Here is an 18,152-nt window from a genome sequence, read left to right on the forward strand (position 1 = left end):
AACTCCAGAAAGTCCTTCAGCCAGTGTCAAGGAGGAAACCAACCCCATAAATAAGATTATATCGTGTATTTTTTCATTCGTGTTTTGCCTAAATCTGTGCACACGCTCTTGCTTGGAAAGACCACTAGATGGCGCCATTGAAACATCTGGTTCATCTGTGTGACGTGAACCTGACGTAAACCGACGTCCCGCCCACGCGGCGACCGAAGCACGCCAGCTTCCTCTTCCTTCTTGTCACAAAAAAAAAATAACAACAGCTGGGAGCAGCTAAAGATGGCCGCCATGATAGCCTCCGCCAACACGGCGGGGCTCAGCTCCCACAGGATGGAGGAGAAGAAGTTTGAATACTTCTCCTCCATCAACTCCATGGCGAGGAAGATTATGCAGGAGAGGAAGACTATCGAAGAGAAACACGGTCCTACGTGGGAGAAAATGACGCCTCAGGAGCAGGACAGCGCCATCGATAACGAGATGATGGATCCCCAGATCCGAGCCCGATACGCCATGCACAGAGTAGACCGGGAAGAAGTGGTCTGTTACCCTAAACTGCTCATCCAGACGGGTCAGAAGATTGTTCACTTCGGCGAAGAGGTGATTTAACAACATTTTTTAGGGATGTTTGATATGTTTCTAAGTGTTTTTCCAGGTCACAATAGCCAGTGTTGTCATGGTTGCTAACTAGCCACGTAGCCGTTGAAATATGCAGGTAAACGTCATAGTGGCTAAGTGGTGACGTAACGTAACAAAGCTACCACAGTGATTGTAGACCTTAAGAAATATCTATATATAAGTGGAACAATACATAATGTTGGGTAGGAATACACTCTCCTCACATCACAAGTAGGCTAAAACAGGTTCTCCCAGACAATATGTGTTTCTGGTTAAGGCTAACAACGTAAATAATGTATGTTCTAAATCTAGAAGACATTACTATATAATGAAGGGAAGTCCGTGGGTGTTGGCATTTGACCTATCCTGTTGGTAGTTGTCAGCAGCCCTGTACAACTCACACATTAGGGAGGTGGTGGCGAAGTCCATAGGGGCTTGGCCTGGGAACTGGAAGGTCACCAGTTCAAGTCCCCGAAAGACCAAGTGCCACCGTGGTGTCCCTGAGCAAGACACTGGTTACCTACACTGCTCCCCGGGCGCCGTACATAATGGCAGCCCACTGCTCCTAACGCTAGGATGGGTCAAATGCAGAGACCGCATTTCGTTGTCCTAGTACTTGTACTCTGTGCAATGACAATAAAGTTGAATCTTCATCTTCACATTCACTGCCTATTTCATATTATCATTGTACAGTTTGAAAGCAACAGTTTTCTGAACGTGTACAAATAATAACTATTTTTGTGGGGTTTTTTGTGACTTGTATACAGAAGTTATTGTGTTGTTAGTGGGTTTTAAAATGTGTTTGTTGTGTACATAGTCCTGTCTATTATACCTCATTTACCCAGCTTTGTTCCTGGCAGTCATGTCTATAGTGTTTGTTTAAGTAAATTGAGAGCAATGCAACACAACACAAAAACATACACACACATTAGGTTAATAAAAATGATTCTGATGTCGTGTTTCTTTATAGGATATTACCTGGCAAGATGAACATTCTGCCCCTTTCTCGTGGGAAACCAAGGTAAGAATATTAAGTTTAAGTCTTAGTCTGTCGCTTGTGATATTTCTGTCTTTGATTGAATCGTGTATCTGAGTTCCTTCGAAACATGTCCAATGTATCCTCTTCCAATATCTTGTTTTTTCTGAAGAATATTCTTAAAAAAACCTCTAATATTAGGTTTACAATTACAAAAATCTATGAATGATCAAATACTTTTAGATGTAGACAATGTTTGACATTGTGGTTTGATAATTTAGTAAATGTTCAGCAACTGACTCGTTATTTCAAGTTCATCCCTGCAGTGCATTATCGAAATACCTGTGCCTTTTTATTGCCTTAAGTGTACGCTTTGAGCTCCAGAGATGAGATAATGTCGCTTCCATCTTTCAGAGCCAGTTGGACTTCAGCTTGACGTCGGGCCCTGCAGAACAGGGAGTCTCAGCCTCTCAGGCCGACTCAAAGCCCACTAAGGCTCCTCACCCCAGCCAGCTCGGCAAGAGTACTCCAGGAACCAAGGTATGTTGAGTGGAGTGTACTGTAGTTTGCTGGACCAAAAACACTTAAACCATCACAAGTTATATGTACTTTAAGGCCTGTCACTCCAAACTTTAGAGGAAGATTATTCATAACTTGAAAGTCTAGATTTGGTCTGATTAAGGCGTATCCACGGTTTACTCCCCTAGCCTTTTGATTAGCCTTTACCTTGAATTAAATCCTGATGCCAAGAATTTTACTGGAAAGAGCAAAGTGATTCATAAAAACAGACGCTAAACTTTGGAAAGTGTGACTCAAACCTGTTGTTATTGTGTGATTGTGAAGGTGTCTGTCAGCGAGAGCCGGAGGCCAGAGGAGGAGTCGTCTTTCTGGAAGATCAGTGCCGAGAGATCCAGGCTGGAGGGAGAGAAGGCCGACTTCCAGTCCTTGACCCCCAGCCAGATCAAATCCCTGGAGAAAGGAGAGAAATCCCTCCCCTCGTACCTCCGACAGGTTGGCACTGAAATCTAACACTGTTTCTCACTCTGATGTTGTATTCAGTTCAGCTGCCAAAAGGTTTTTATTTTGGCACAAGTACAGCATGTTGTGGTCTGCATAGCTTCCAACAAACAACAGATTGAAAGCTAGTCCCACCCAAACACTTGTCTTATCGAGCTGTGTGTTCTGAAATAGAGCCTGGCCCGAAGCTGAGAAAACTGGCATCTGTGCAGCCTCGGAGAAACAGATGGTGGATGCCAAAAAAAAAAAGGATCTCTAGACGGTTTCTGAAGGCTTTAGTTGTTGGTTGTGAATTGTTCTCTCTCCTCGACCACCTGTGTAGTTCACCAACTCATACAAGAAGCCTGAATCCATTTTACTCGTATATTAATCATGTAGATGCACATATTTCACTATAGATTTAACTGTCCCTTTTTGAAGGAGATGTCAACAAATATAGGAATCATTTTTGGGACAATGAGTTTCAGGACCATAACAAAACATGCACTTTTTTTTAACCTTTTTATTTGAAGTAATAAAAGCTCTTTGTTTTAAAACATATGATGCTTCTTCCACAGGAGACCTCTGTCAACACCAAGGAGCCTGAGGTAGTGGAACCCCCCCCTTCAGCTCACTCCAGATCCACCAAGCAGCGAGCCCCGAAACCTCCTGCCCCTCCACCCCCCGTTCCTGTCGCCGTGGCTGTCAGCGCTACACCGGCCTCCATCTCCATCTCCCCAAACCCTCCCCCGCCGGTCAGGGTGTCGTCGTCTGTGGCCGGCTGGGAGCGGTCTCAGAGCACGCTGCCGTCGGTCGGCACCACCGTGGACGAGGTGTTCTCCTCCGGGATGATGCCCAAGCCCTCCAAGCCCTCCAACACCTCCAAGCCCTCCAACCCCTCCAAGCCTTCCAAGCCCCCTGCCAGTGTGAGAAGAGAGAGGGAACAGAAAGAGGACGACGGCTCCTCCGCCAGCCCCACCTTCGGCCAGGTGAGTGTGGAAACAGATGTCGGTTTCAGAGCTCAGTTTTGAACTTCTTTGGGTATTAGTCTAGACGGATTTCAGAAAAAAGGCCTTTTATAAGAAGTAAGGAGCATTTATGGGTACAAGTCGGGAACCGGCCTACCTTACATATTTCAAGGGTGCTGAGTCCAAAAAAACCGGTACCCGGGTGAAATTTTGAGGTTTTGACCTTCTAATTTGCATATTAAAATGGCCGCCAAATTGCCCATCTTGCACAGTTATTGGACCATTTCCTCCTAGTTTTTTTTGTAAGTAGGCAATCAAGATGAGGAAATTAAGTTTCTAGATCGATAGTCAAGGGTCAAACAAGGATATAGTGGAGGCTCAGTGCCTTTTTTATGTATATATATATGCAAAATACCAACTTTTAAGGTGAAATTAAGCATTATTTGTGTCATTTTTTAAGGCCGACATAAATATTAAATAAAAGTTACTCTGAAATTTTCCCTGTTGATATGACATATGATGTACACCATATTATATGATAACAAAGAAAAAAATCCATTGCAAGTTGTCTGAGATTTCATGTTTTTTTTTGTTTTTTTTTTGCAAACTAAGCATTTGTTCTCTAAATTCTAAGACGGGAAAAACCCAGGTGAATAGGGAAAAATATTCAAAAAGAGACCACCATGAAACGTACCAAGTTGAATATTTAGATCAGTACATAGCATGGTCAGTCCCATCGCTGAGGACCCTTTGAGGACCCAAGCCAGTATTCACATCACATGTTAACAAGACCTGGTTTACCAGACCTAAAGGAGACAGTGAGTGTGTGAAACAAGCACAAGCAACAGACATGGCTTTCTTCCTGCGACGTCAGGATTCTGAACCCAAACCTTCTTGGACCGTTTTCAATCAGTCAGTCTCGTCAAAGGAACCAGAGCAGACAGCAGTAGGATATTTGCCAATAGTCCTTGCTCCAGCTCATGAGTATGATACGCTCAATACAGTTGTGAAGAGGTGCATGGCAATATCATCACATTTTGGCCAGGAGCATACAGTCATAACAGTGGACCAAGCTCTTTACTGCAAGCTCATGGAACTGAAGTGGTGTGTTGAGGAATATCAGGGCAAGTTAATCCCTCGGCTTGGTGGACTTCATATTGCAATGAACTTCCTAAAGACTATCGGAGATCACATGGCTGGGTCTGGTCTAGCTGAAGTGTGGCTGGAGAGTGGATTGCTGGGGGAGGGTGCTGTCATGCTTGTCATGTCAGGGAAAGCATACAACAAGGGTATGAGAGCTCACAAACTGACCTTGCAGGCCCTATGGCAGCTTTTGTTGCCAACATTCCTCGCGTTTGCTGCAGAATCAAACAAGGAATGCCATGATGAGATCTCTGCTATGGCTGCTGATGAAAATCCTGAAATGATTCCTCAGTTGATAACATATCTGAAGCAGGAACAGTTTGACAGTCTCCTCAAAGATTTCATCGCAAGTAAATCTGAAGATGTCAACTTTGTCTTCTGGTGGAACTACATGGATATGGTCTCAACACTGTTGCAGTTTACACGAGCTCAGCGTGATGGACTCTGGGAGCTTCATCTTCACTCCTTCAGCTGGATGTTGCCGTACTTCATGCGATATGACCACCTGAACTATGCAAGATGGGGGCCAGTGTATATTGCTGAGATGCACCAACTCCCAGAACCTGTACTATCTGAGTTCCAAAGAGGCAACTTTGTTGTGAAGCGGTCCGATCAACGATTCAACCAGGTCGATCCAGACCAAGCAATGGAGTGGATCAACGGAACAGGGAAAAAAGGAGGGGGGATCATTGGCATTACTAAGACACCTTCAGCCCTTTCCAGATGGACACTCTCCTACAACATGAGGTCCCATGTAGCAGAAGAGACACATTTGATGTTCAGCAACACACCTGAGAAAACCTACGTCCACAATGAAGCTACCAAATCCCGTGAAAAGAGAGACAACAGAGACGAAATGGCATTGGTTTTAGTCTTCAAAGGGTTCAAGGTGTTTGATTCAGTCTCCTCAGGCTCATTGCAAAATCTCGCCACGAAAGACGTTGCCACAGAGGCTATCCAAAGCTCATTACTTTCTGCCAAAGACCTAGGACAAGAAAAAGTGAATTCATTCATTGAGAAAAGGATGATTGTTCCTGAGGACAAAGATAAACCAGAGGTCCCAATCCATGCAACCCTACATAAGAGCAAAGCTAAAACATTTGCATCTCTGTATGAAGTGGCCAAAAATCCTAAAATCAAAGACAACAGAACTGTCATAAAGGCTGACCGAAACATTCTCAAACGCCTTGTTACGGCCTATGAGGCAGGTCGTCCAGTTGACTTACCAGCTGTCCTAAAACACGAGCTTCTGCCAGTTCCCATATCCCTTGCTGAAATGAATGGGACACTTCGCACTGGAAACAAGTCTGTATTAGTAAATAAGTTAACTGAAGACATAGTCTGTCCTGAGGCTATTGAACTTCCCGACATGTCATCTTGTCTCATCATAGATGGACAGGCACTTGTGGTTGCCCTTGGAAAGCCAGACAAAGCAGTAACATTTGGGGATCTGGCCGACACATTTGTCAGAGCAGTGTTGAAAGCAGGATGTTACTATAAAAGGATAGACGTTGTGTTTGACAGATACAGAGAAGAGACCATCAAGGGTGCTACCAGGACACGACGCACAAAAGCAGCTCAACCAATCAGACGACTTGTTGAGGGTCGTGATGTGCCTCTTCCAAAAAACTGGACCAATTTCCTGTCCCTCCCTGACAACAAAGCTGATCTTGCCAATCTACTCTCTGAAGAACTATGTGCTCAGGCACCGGATGATAAAGAGATAGTAGTTGCTGGTGGGTTCAGAGACGAAGAGACGGAGGTTAGGTCATCAAAAGCAACAACCAACCTGACTCATCTGAGAGCCACACACGAAGAGGCAGATACCCGATTGGTATTACATGGAGTGCACTGCCAGTCAGACACAGTAGTCGTGTCATCTAGAGACACTGATGTACTTGTGATTCTCGTTTCCCATTTCCCACACGTAGCATGTAAAAAACTCTGGCTGTTGTCTGGTACCACAAGGAAGCCACAATATATACCAATTGATGCTGTTTTTAACAAACTGCCAAAGGATTCAGCACCAAGCCTTGTAGCATTTCATGCACTAACTGGTTGTGATACCACATCATACATTGCAAGTCACACCAAAAGTACATCATGGAAAGTCTGGAAAATGCACCATCAATTGCTCAGCAACCTCGGAATTGGTGATCTCACGGAGGAGACTCAAAGATCTTCAGAGGCTTTTGTCTGCAGAATATATGATGTGCATAAAACAGACTCTGTTGATGCAGCAAGGCATATACTTTTCTCCAGGACAGGTAAACCAGAAGCAATGCCGCCTACAAGCGATGCGCTCCACTTCCATCTGCTGAGAGTACACTACCAGGCAATGGTTTGGAGAAATGCTCACTATGCCACACCTGAGCTTCCTTCACCCTTGGACATGGGATGGAAATATGGTGATTCAGGACTACAGCCCATTCTTATGTCACAGAACCCAATACCTGAAAGTTGCCTGGAAATGATCAGGTGTGCCTGTAAAAAACAATGCACAACACGCCAGTGCAAATGCCGAAAATCGGGGCTGTTATGCACTGCAATGTGTACATGTCAGAGTGATGACCAATGTCCTTGTTTAAATGTGGAGTTGTAGTCCTCAAGCATACCAAGGCAATGGGTAACCAAAGAACTTGGAAAAGGACTGCAGAAAGAAATACTAATCAAAATGAAATTCCAAAGACAAATGGCACACAAGCAAACTAGAAAGGTATAAAAACAATTTACCAAAACAAGTGACCTATGGAACTTACAGAAGACAGATGAAAGCAAAGCAATTCAGCTAGAAACATGAAAGAAAATATACAGAAACAAGATGTGATCTGTAGAACTGTTCAAGGGAAGTTTCATGTTTTTTTTTTCCCTATTCACTTGGGTTTTTCGATGTTTGAATTAAGAGCATTATGCTTTGTTTGCATAAAAAAATGAATTCTCAGACAACTTGCAATGGTGTTTTTCTTAGTTATTATGTAATATGGAATACATCACATATCATATATACACTGGGAACATTTAAGAGTGATATTGACTGAATATTTATGTCGGCCTTAAAAAATGACACAAATAATGCTTAATTTCACCTTAAAAGTTGGTATTTTGCATATATATATACATAAAAAAGGCACTGAGCCTCCACTATATCCTTGCTCTGACCCCAGACTATAGATCTAGACACTTAATTCATCATCTTTGATTGCCTACTTACAAAAAAACTTGGGGAAAATGGTCCAACGACTGAGCAAGATAGGGAGTTTGGCGGCCATTTTGATATGCAAATTAGAAGGTCAAAAACTCAAAATTTCGCTCGGGTACCGGTTTTTTTGGATTCAGCACCCTTGAAATATGTAAAGTAGGCCGGTTCCCAACTTGTACCCATAAATGCTCCTTACATTCACTTTTTGGGTACATCCCGTCTAGTCTATATAGTGAGTTGAGCAATAATAGATTTAGAGTTCAAATCACAATCCATATCGGCAAAGAAACTAAAAGGTGAATACCTTATTGCGTCATAAGGATGTAGTCAGTAATGCAACATGCTTTACAATCAAGTTCAGCTTTTGTGTACCCCTTTTATTTAGAGGGCCACAGGTGTCAATGCATTCTAACAAGACACGTCAGTACTAAACAGGATAAGTAAGGAAATAAAAAGGGAAAAAGTCTTGAGAAAAGCAAGCACGATGGATGATGGATGTACTTTATTGATCGCAATTTGGGAAATGTTTGCGTTGCAGCAGCATAAAAACAAGGCATTGTACATAACAATAAAATAGCATTAAAAAATGTACACAAAATATAAACTAAATATAAAGCAGGACATAATGAAAGATGTAGCCAATAAATACATTGTAAGAATCTTAACAAAGATAAATCTAATAAAAAATGGGAAACAAATCATTTATTAAGTCGAATATTAATCCTTCATATCACCTACACTCGAGTCAAGGACACCTGTGAGGACAGGGTTTGTTCAGAGTCTTGTAAACTCAGAAAAGGCTCTGTAGTTTATTCATTATGTTTTCAAGGTTTGAAATGTGCTTGAATCTGAATACACCCCTTGAGAAATGCTTTATGTTCAATATAAGCTGTCGTTGAATGTAACATACATACATTTCTGTGAATATCAGGGCCTGAGATTATAAATGCTTTAACTAAAGAGCTGTATGAACCCTGTTTTCCTAGTCTTACCCCATCCCCGTTATATACTGAACGGTGTCTCTCTCCTTCCTCCCTTTTTCCCTCCTCCTTCCCTCCTCCCCCCCCTCAGTACAACACAAGCAACAACATCCTGAAGACCGGGTTCGACTTCCTTGACAACTGGTAAACCACAGCTGGGCTCATTCCCCCCCCCCCCCCCCACCATGAATGAATCATCTCTCTGAGGAATGACCACACCGCCATGACGACAGACATCCACGTCTACATTCAACAAACACCAGTCTTTAGCATGACCACTTTATGTTGTTGTAATTATCTCCCGTGGCTTGTTAAGACATTATCTCTCTGCCCCCCTGAGCCCCTCTCTGATTAGCTTTCAGTCTCTTAGATTTTGTTGCCACTGAAAGCAGAGGAAGAAGGGGTTGTTTCCCTGTGCTTTCACACTGCAGCCTGGACCACACATGAGTTTGGGAAATGTATAATATATGTTGTGTCATTATTTTCTCTGAAGTTTTTCAATTACAAGGGAAATTGGAAGGCTTAGGGGATGAAGACGTGTGAAAATCCAATGAAGAACACCTTAATTTGAAGGGCTAATTTGTTCCAAAGTAAACAATAACCTAAGACCAAACAAAGGGTTTCATCACAGCATAACGTAGCATTAACTTGGACTCCACAAATAAAAACGCCAATTCAAACTATTTCTAACCTCTAAAACTGTCTTTAATTATATTAGAAGAAAAAAAGAGGGTTTGTGGTTTAACATCGTGGGGGAGGGTGTCCTCACAGTTGCTATAAAAACCTCCTCCATTTTTCTTGTAGTACACTTCTAAAGGCTTGTCGGCTGATTTTTTTTCAGCCATTTCTAATTCAAATCCAGCGATGGATGGGTACAAAAGTTTGGGATGTATCTGTTACTGTTGATCGTGCTGCTTGTAGAGAATGCACAGCTGCCTTCACGTATAGTTCTAAGACACTAAACTAGCGAGCGAACACGTGTGTACTGAAAGCATGTCCGATATTCATGTGTGCAAAACACTAGAACCCTCATCCATTTACTATGTTTTTGTTATGAAGATTATTTATACGTTCGGCATATCCCCGATGAAGTGTTTTAGAGTTACAGCAGCGCTCAGTCGTGGCCAACATGTTGCAATTATTACAGATGTTTCCTACGGTTCCTGGGAGATGGGATTTTCATAAGCTGTTCCAATGGGAAACATCGTGGACCATTGCATCACTCTGAAGAATGTATTCAGCAGCTCATTGAGTTAGGAGTTCAGCAAAGGTGTTTAAACGCGTGCTGCAGTGGGAGCCTGCTACAGATGTCCTGTTTGGATTTAGCGTCTCACCCACACTTCCTCACCCCCCTCCTCGCTACCGTCACCTTTGACCTCAAACTAGTGCTGAGCAAAGCTAGTGTGCATTTGTAATAAAAAGGAGACGCACTCGATCGTCGTGTTTTAGATGAACAGGCAGGCATGTAGTGTTTTGTACCACTTGTGTCGTAGATCTAAAATCCAGTTTACATGACTAGAGTACTATTTTACTGAATTTTATATTTATCTGCTGATTGTATCTTATGCTATACATGTATACCGCACACACGCATTAGGAGGTCACAGATTGGAACGAAGTAAATAAATAATAAGTCAAACCTGTCTCTTTTCTGTTTCCTGCAAAACCATTTCATTTTAGGAGGATATGCTAAGGTTTTATAGGTGTATCATCAACGTGAAACATCCCCAATTGATCACCTATATTTGATATAGTGTGTTCTATATTGTGATGATTATTGTGTAGATGATTCGTTTTTCATACGTCAGAAGAAACACATACAAAACAGAAATGCAGGCGATTTCTGGAGGGTGAAAACAGCATGTTCAGCTACTTTTGCATAATGTTAATTCAACCAATTCATTGTTATTACAATAAATCATATAATTAATTAACATTATTTTGGTTTAAATATGCAAATGAGGCCTTATCTCGTTTCAGCATGCTTATTTATATAGCACCTTTCAACACGATGCAATTCAAAGTGCTTCACAAAAGAAGACATTAAAATAGTGCAGCAGAAACACATTATAGAAAGGCATTTAAAAACAGATTGAAAAGCAAAGAATAAAAAACAACTCAGGTAAAACAAATACACGAGTAAAAGTCACAGTGCAGTTAAAGATATGATGAATAGCTCAATTAAAAGCAGTGGCAAAAAGAAAAGTCTGCAGCCTGGATTTCTGGGAGTTTGTTCCAGATATGTGGAGCATAATAACTGAACTCCTCCATGTGTAGTTCTGACTGTGGGACATTGATGTGAATAAAGGAGGAATCTACTAATGCAAATTGAAACACCTAAATGCATTTTGGATGTTTTCTTTACACAAACAGACTGTTCAACATATCTTTACACATACTGAAGCCGATAGGTGACGCTGTCAAGGTCACAAACTCCTTTCTTTTGTGAAACTGTTCCAAAGCTGGTTTCCCCTCAATCTTAATCACAGACTAATCATATTTTCCAGCCTTAATGAGGGACACATTGGTTCAGTTTCTGCAGAATTCCTGCACGGAGGGAGAAAGGAGGTCACTGCTGTTATGGATACAGATGCAACACGGCTCACAGATTGTTTGCATTCTTGTTGCGCTCCCTCTCCATGACATCAATTCCTCCAGCTGTAATCCCTGCCAGATCCAAAATGCCATTGAGGAAAGGGGGGCGGAGGATGTCCAGTGCTCAGAGGAAACTTTGAACACAGTGGCCCAGTTTAAAATAACCAGAGCTCATTCGGGCGGCTCCCTCGGCACAATGCGGCCTCTCCTCTGAGTGTCTCTACAGAGGGAAGAGGATTTCTGTGTTTCATACATAATGAAGTGAAGCCAGGGCTGCCTGAGTTACACCGGCATGAAGTGGATGGATGATTGAATGACTGCTATTCCAAGCATCCCTGTTGGTTTTCAGACTACTGTATGTTTGTGTCCATCACCCCTGCAGCACTGAGAGACCTTTGTCCAGGCCAGCCTCCTTCCTCCTCTCCTCCTGCTCTCTGAATGGCAGCTTTGTGTTGCCGCTCACCTTTTGAGTGAATTAAAATCATCGCACACTATTTAACTCACAGAGGAAACCCAAACGAGACTGATGTTGTGTTACCTCACGACTAATAAGTCAGCCCTCTCATCAGACATGGCACTTCATTAAACTGAGAATAAATCCACACAACTCATCTGACAGACGCTTATTTATTTGACATTTAGCTGATATTTTATCACTTTTTAAGCGCTGTGCAAGTCCTATAGGTCTGCTGATTGTTGGAAATGTAAAGGAGTCCTTCAAATGTTTAAGTACGATGAAATACCCGGTGGTTAATGAGCAGAGTGTGGGAACAATCTGCAGATCAATCCTATCATATTTAGGAACACACAAACTCTAATTCTATTTCATACATGTAATCCTTAAGGTCCCAAAGAGAAGCGTTGTGAATTTGGGGTGCTGCTTTTGAAATGCAATGCTTATAGATAAGAGAAACAATTATATGATATTATGATAACTACAATTATATTAAATATCAAGTTTTTTCTTCACTTCTTCGGTTCATTATGCAAGAAATTCCTGTTGTGATTCCATAAGATACCATCTTCAAATTGTATTTAATGTATAAAGAAGAGTCCACAATTCCAAAGTGCTGAATTTAACATCATTTATGACATTAAATGGCAGGAAGTTGTCATATTTTAGACACTGGAATTTGAAGATGTTGGGGTATTTGTGTTGAAAGAATGCATTCAGATTTCAGTCTTCTCAACGGTGGGAAATCAGCACAATCGCCAAGTGTTAAAAGAAAGAAAAACACTTATTTTCAGACCTTTATTTGAATCTACACTGAAGTCTGGAGAGCTCTTGCCTCCCTGCTACAGTGTGCATACTGGAATGTGTGTTTGTGTGCCGTCGTGCTGCAGACTCTTACAGCCTCTGCTCTTCTCCAGAACCCATGGCCTCGCTTTCCCTGGAAACTCTTCAGAATTCTTGCCATTTTTAGGGGCATACCTCCCGTACACACACACACACACACACACACACACACACACACACACACACACACACACACACACACACACACACACACACACACACACACACACACACACACATTTCACACACATAATTTCCTCTTAAAAGATACAGCAGGCCGACATATTTCTCCATTAGGAGAGCTTGGCAAGCAGGCCTGATATATAGCCATATTAATACAAGGGCTGTGTGTGTGTGTGTGTGTGTGTGTGTGTGTGTGTGTGTGTGCGTGTGCGTGTGCGTGTGTGTGTGTGTGTGTGTGTGTGTGTGTGTGTGTGTGTGTGTGTGTGTGTTTTGGACCATGGCACGCTCATGTGTACAGACGTGTAGTGTTTTCAACAGTTTTCAGCAAACATTTAAGGCAGAAGTAACCGTGAGGAGGTTAAAACATCATGAACGTTTTTCTAAACCTTTAAAATAGTCTGTCAGGAGTTCGACAGTTTCGTACAGATGATTTTTGCTGCTTGATATCGGATTTACAAAACAAGAAGTGGTAAAACAGATAAAGAGAATAGAGAAACAGCCACAGGGCGGGCACGTCAACAGGTCCATCTCTATGACAATAGAGTAAACAGCTGTGATATACACTTGGACAGCTTTACAGAAGAACATGTTTGTGATAAAGAGAAGAGTAAACTTGGTTTCTGCTGATGTAATAAACCCAAGGATGCTATTTTTAATTGGATAAAGTAACTTTTATACATTTTTGGACAAGTCATCCTCCATGGATTGGAAAAAATGTCCTGGTTTAAGGCTGGAAATAATCCTTGCAGAAGTTTAGAATGAGCGTGTTGACATTTTGGAGAAGCACGGTTTACTGGACAGTGAAACAGGGCTTTATAAACTTTAAAAGGGCCTCAAAAATGCACTACCTGTGATGTTCTCCCCCTGAGTAAAACCACAAAGTTCACACAAAGAGTGGAAACAGGAGGTGGGAGTAAAATCACAGATCCTTCCTGTTTGTCACGAGGAGAGACATCCTGCACAACACAGACAGAGAGAGAGAGAGAGAGAGAGAGAGAGAGAGAGAGAGAGAGAAAGAGAGAGGTCAGCAGGAAGAGGGGTTTCTTCTGTGTGAATACCTTGGATATTCAGCTTGTGTTTCCTCTCTAGCAATGAGGGATCTGTAATGCTGCTCCTGCTTCATTGAGTCCTGGATCACAGGGGGAAGGAGGGGGAGAGAGCGAGAGAGAGAGAGAGAGAGAGAGAGAGAGAGAGAGAGAGAGAGAGGGAGGGAGAGGGAAAGGGAGACTCAGAGGGAGTTTTTCTGCAGGAGAAAAAGCAGAGTTATTAGGAAGCAGAAAATGGGACCGGCTGCCACCTCGCTCGCTCTCCTGTGTTTATGCTCTGTGGGTGTGTGTGTTCCTGCAGGGACGACTGGCGATACACAGGTACCGACCGTATGTGTGTGTACTGTGTGCACGGACTCAATCATCTAGATTTAAATGTTTCATTGCTGCTGTCGATGCTGTGCTTCTCTTTGTCAGTGGAGTTTTCAAATAGTTGAATTAAGTAAAGGCAGGAATATTAAAGCATCCTGAAGTCAAACTTCATGAAGCATCCAAAGTAAAAGTACTAGTTATGCACAGTGACTACTGTCAGTTTTACTGTTATATTACTCAATCAATATTATGTATGCATTGATTGACATCAAGCTAACTTCAGCAACATTTATCTTTGGTAGTTTGATCTGTAACAATAGGTTTTATTTTGAAAAATAGTTGCTATAGCTCCTAATTCAGTGCAGTAGCAAAACATGGAAATAACCAAATAAAGGAATGTACCTTAAAACTGTACTTAAGTAAACCAATTGAGTAAATACTTGGTTACCTTCCACCACAGCTGGTTGTTCGGGTAAATACCTGTTTCCATTCCCAATGATCATCGAGGGTATTCACTGTGCATGTGTGTAAGAGGGACTCAGATCTAGCTAAGGTCTAGCAAATGTTGTGCTGAGATTTATAAGATAATAATGTGTGCCCACAGAGGGCGAAGTTGTCATTAATATGAATTAATGAGTAGCAATCAGACTAAGATCTAAGACGAAACACCCATCTCCCTCTGTCAGTCCACGGTGAGAGAATGTTGATTCATGTTATTATAACGGTGTTGCCGATTCTGACCTATGCACAGTTGAAAGCTGAGATTTATAGATCGATATGTTTATTTTTGACAGAACTAAAGGTAAATACAAGATTGCAAACACTTTACTTCCATTATGTTCCTGATTAGAGAAGAGTAAGAGGATAGTAAAGCAAACAGATCTACAAAACCAACACAATTACCTCTATCTATTTTATTACCAAGATGGTTCAATGCTGTATACTTTTAACCAAAGCAGCTTTTAAATCTATGAATACTTCTGATATATCTGCATTTGTTGGCAAAGTTTCCCTACTTTATTCCTAGTTTCTACAGTAAGTTAAAAATCTGCACAGGGAGGTAATTAGCATTGTGGATTCAACCCTATAATTATTTGAGTTGAGCATCTGATGCTTGTTAGTGGAGACGCTTGGTTTCGTTTAATTACATCTAACAGAACTTTATTGTGGTGGAAACAGCCTCTGTGAAACGTTGACGTAATGTCTCCCTCTCTCTCTGTATGTGTCAGGAAGAGGTGAAGAAAGCGAGAGGAGACGTTCCTGATATTCTTCCAGAGCCTGAACCCGAGCCAACCAGCCCAGTGTCAGACTTTGAAAACTCATACAACTATGTCTGTGAGTCTCCAGGTTCAGGTCCAGATTCAAAGCTTCCTTTCCAGAAACGCTACGACAGAACTGTGGAAAAAAACTGCATCACGTTACTCCACATGAGCTTTAACAGCTGTACTTTTAAATAGCCACGCAATATTTCATGAATGCATTTCTCTTTCCTGTTCTTCTCTCTTATTTTCTGTTCCTCAGTGTCTAGACTAGCCGGTATGGACCAGGCGATCCACAAGCTGGATGTGGGTCACTACACCCTGGATGTTAAAGTCAGTCAGCTAATGGACCGTCTGACCAGGGTGGATGGTGAGACGATCACTCTCTACCACAAATCTTCCATTTCTGTCTCTTTATGGATTTGTTTCCCAGTCCAACAATTAATTCCACTCCTCTTTCATGTCTATATTTCAGCATTTGAACTGAGTCTGCTAGCTTCATTGTAAAATTGTGAAATGAAGGACAGATGCAGAGTGAATTTTGGCTGATTAGCAGTGATATACATCCAAATATAATCAAATTGGTTTTGATATTGCCCAAGTGATTTAGCAAGATGATTGAAAACAAAACAATGAGTTAAATGTCAGAAAGTTCATTGGAGGAACTATATTTGGTGTCCTCCATCGACTGATATTATCATTGAATTGCCCATGGCGCAATCCACTTGTCTTGGTTGCAACCATTGGTTCTTTAACTTAAAACAAGCAGGAATTCACAAAAGCTGCAACCACACACCTACATGCAACTAGGTTTTCATACATCCACAACCTCAAAAAATGTCAGCTTTCCAGGGAACAACTCTACCAAGGGATGGGGAAATCTTTACTACAAAGCAAGCTTTAAAGCGCCTGTTTGCAGCTTTAAGTTGCCTATTCTGAATTAAACGCCTCTTTTGTTTGTTGTTTCCCACCGATAACATGACAGCTAGAGTCGCAGAGCTGGAGGACAGCATCCAGGAGGTCTACCAGCACAGCAAGGTCAACCGCAAAGAGATGGGAAGACTGGAAGGTAATGGAGATAGTTTTCTACAAACATGACTCTGAGGTAATGCCACTTTAGCAGAACCTAAATCAGAAATACTTGTTTCAATTGTTGGGAAATAAGACTTCAAGACAGTAGAATGAAATAAAATACAAACGTAGGAATTTATAGCAAAAATTTCCATTAAAAGACTAAATAAAAATACACTTTGAATGGTGATAAGTGTGTCAATACTGTATTTACAAAATGTTGCACTGCCCCCAAGTGGCCAGAAATAGATCTGCAGGTTCACGTTTTTTTTTTCCTTTATTTTTTGGTAAACATTTTTAAACAGTTTTTCTTTGATAAATAATCCGTCTTGTTTCTCTTTGCTTCTCAGGCTGCCAGAAGGGACACAGGTTGGGATACAAATGCTATCTCGTGTACAATAACCTCGCGGACTACGCCGGAGCTTCCAGGAAGTGCCAGGAACGCGGCGGCCGCATGGCGATGCCCCGCGACCGCAAGGAGCAGGAAGCCGTCGCAGACTACGTCAAGTCCTTCTTCCACCCGGGGAACTGGCCCGTGTGGCTGGGCATCAACGACCTGCGATCTGACGGCTTGTACGTGTTCGACGATGGGACGCGGGTTTCGTACTTCCAGTGGCGGAAACACTTCCTGTCCAGCCAGCCGGACGGAGGGAGGCGGGAAAACTGCGTGGCGATGTCGTCGGACGATGGCGACTGGTGGGACCACTACTGCGACCGCACCATGAACTATATGTGCGAGTTTGACAACAGGGAGGCACTTTAAAATGAACTTTACTTTGACCACCAGTCATTCAATATAAGAAATAAAAGTCCACTATATCTTCAAATAACTTATTGCCCTTTAAAAGAAACTCGTGTGTTTTAATCAAAATATCCAGTATAAATTCATCTATAAGTGCAGCATTGTTTACTGCAGGTTAAAAACATTTCCCATGAGAATTGTTCACTGTATTTTAGTTTTTTCCAGTAAAACACTTCTGGCATTTGAGCTTTACTATATTCAACAGTCCTTAATTACGTTTTCATGCAGCTGTGGTGACAGGAATGTAAACCAGACAGGACTCTGTTATGATTTCACGCCTGGAATTCTCGAAACCACGAAAACCTGGAGTAACTCTGTTCACAATCAGCACACTGACCCTTCAGATATAATCAATGTGTGTTTGGGTTTAAAAGGAATTAGGCTTTCTGTGTTTGTTACTTTTGAAGATGTGTTAACAGTCTGATGGTGGGTGGGATGTCCCTGTTAAACTGCTGATTCTTCATCACCTCTGGCCAGAGCGTTTTCAGGTTTAGAGTCCTCTTTCCGCTCCAAACCGGACACATGATAACTGTACTGTATGTAGATGAGTTCTACTGTACATAACACGCTGAATGTATACATTTTCATAAATCTTTACCTGATGTTAACGTGTTTCACAGGATTGTTTTCTGATCACTCAACGAAGGAGATTTGCCTCCTCAGTGGCTGCTATTGTTTCAAATCTTTTGATTTTGGGCCACAACAAGAAATGCTTT

At 41.9% G+C, this 18,152-nt stretch overlaps 2 protein-coding genes across 3 annotated transcripts; both read left to right on the plus strand.

Moving 5' to 3' along the window:
* Nucleotides 1-224: 224 nt before the first annotated feature.
* Nucleotides 225-10,514, plus strand: c15h1orf198 (chromosome 15 C1orf198 homolog). 2 transcript variants are annotated; one of them, XM_063902181.1, is made up of 6 exons: nucleotides 225-591; nucleotides 1,580-1,630; nucleotides 2,000-2,125; nucleotides 2,429-2,596; nucleotides 3,160-3,628; nucleotides 8,125-8,904. In XM_063902181.1, exons 1-5 carry the CDS (start codon nucleotides 274-276, stop codon nucleotides 3,610-3,612), a joined length of 1,116 nt encoding a protein of 371 aa, XP_063758251.1. In that variant the 5' UTR covers nucleotides 225-273; the 3' UTR covers nucleotides 3,613-3,628; nucleotides 8,125-8,904. The 2 variants fall into 2 exon arrangements, with proteins under 2 accessions (XP_063758251.1, XP_063758250.1); XM_063902180.1 differs by lacking the exon at nucleotides 8,125-8,904 and adding an exon at nucleotides 8,963-10,514 and having other exon boundaries at nucleotides 226-591; nucleotides 3,160-3,570.
* Nucleotides 10,515-14,029: 3,515 nt separating this feature from the next.
* On the plus strand, nucleotides 14,030-18,044 carry clec11a (C-type lectin domain containing 11A). Its single transcript, XM_063902432.1, has 5 exons — nucleotides 14,030-14,313; nucleotides 15,534-15,639; nucleotides 15,826-15,933; nucleotides 16,549-16,632; nucleotides 16,985-18,044. Exons 1-5 carry the CDS (start codon nucleotides 14,227-14,229, stop codon nucleotides 17,395-17,397), a joined length of 798 nt encoding a protein of 265 aa, XP_063758502.1. The 5' UTR covers nucleotides 14,030-14,226; the 3' UTR covers nucleotides 17,398-18,044.
* Nucleotides 18,045-18,152: the final 108 nt, after the last annotated feature.

The sequence above is a fragment of the Eleginops maclovinus genome, chromosome 15 (assembly GCF_036324505.1).
Source record: "Eleginops maclovinus isolate JMC-PN-2008 ecotype Puerto Natales chromosome 15, JC_Emac_rtc_rv5, whole genome shotgun sequence".
Classification (NCBI taxonomy): domain Eukaryota; kingdom Metazoa; phylum Chordata; class Actinopteri; order Perciformes; family Eleginopidae; genus Eleginops; species Eleginops maclovinus.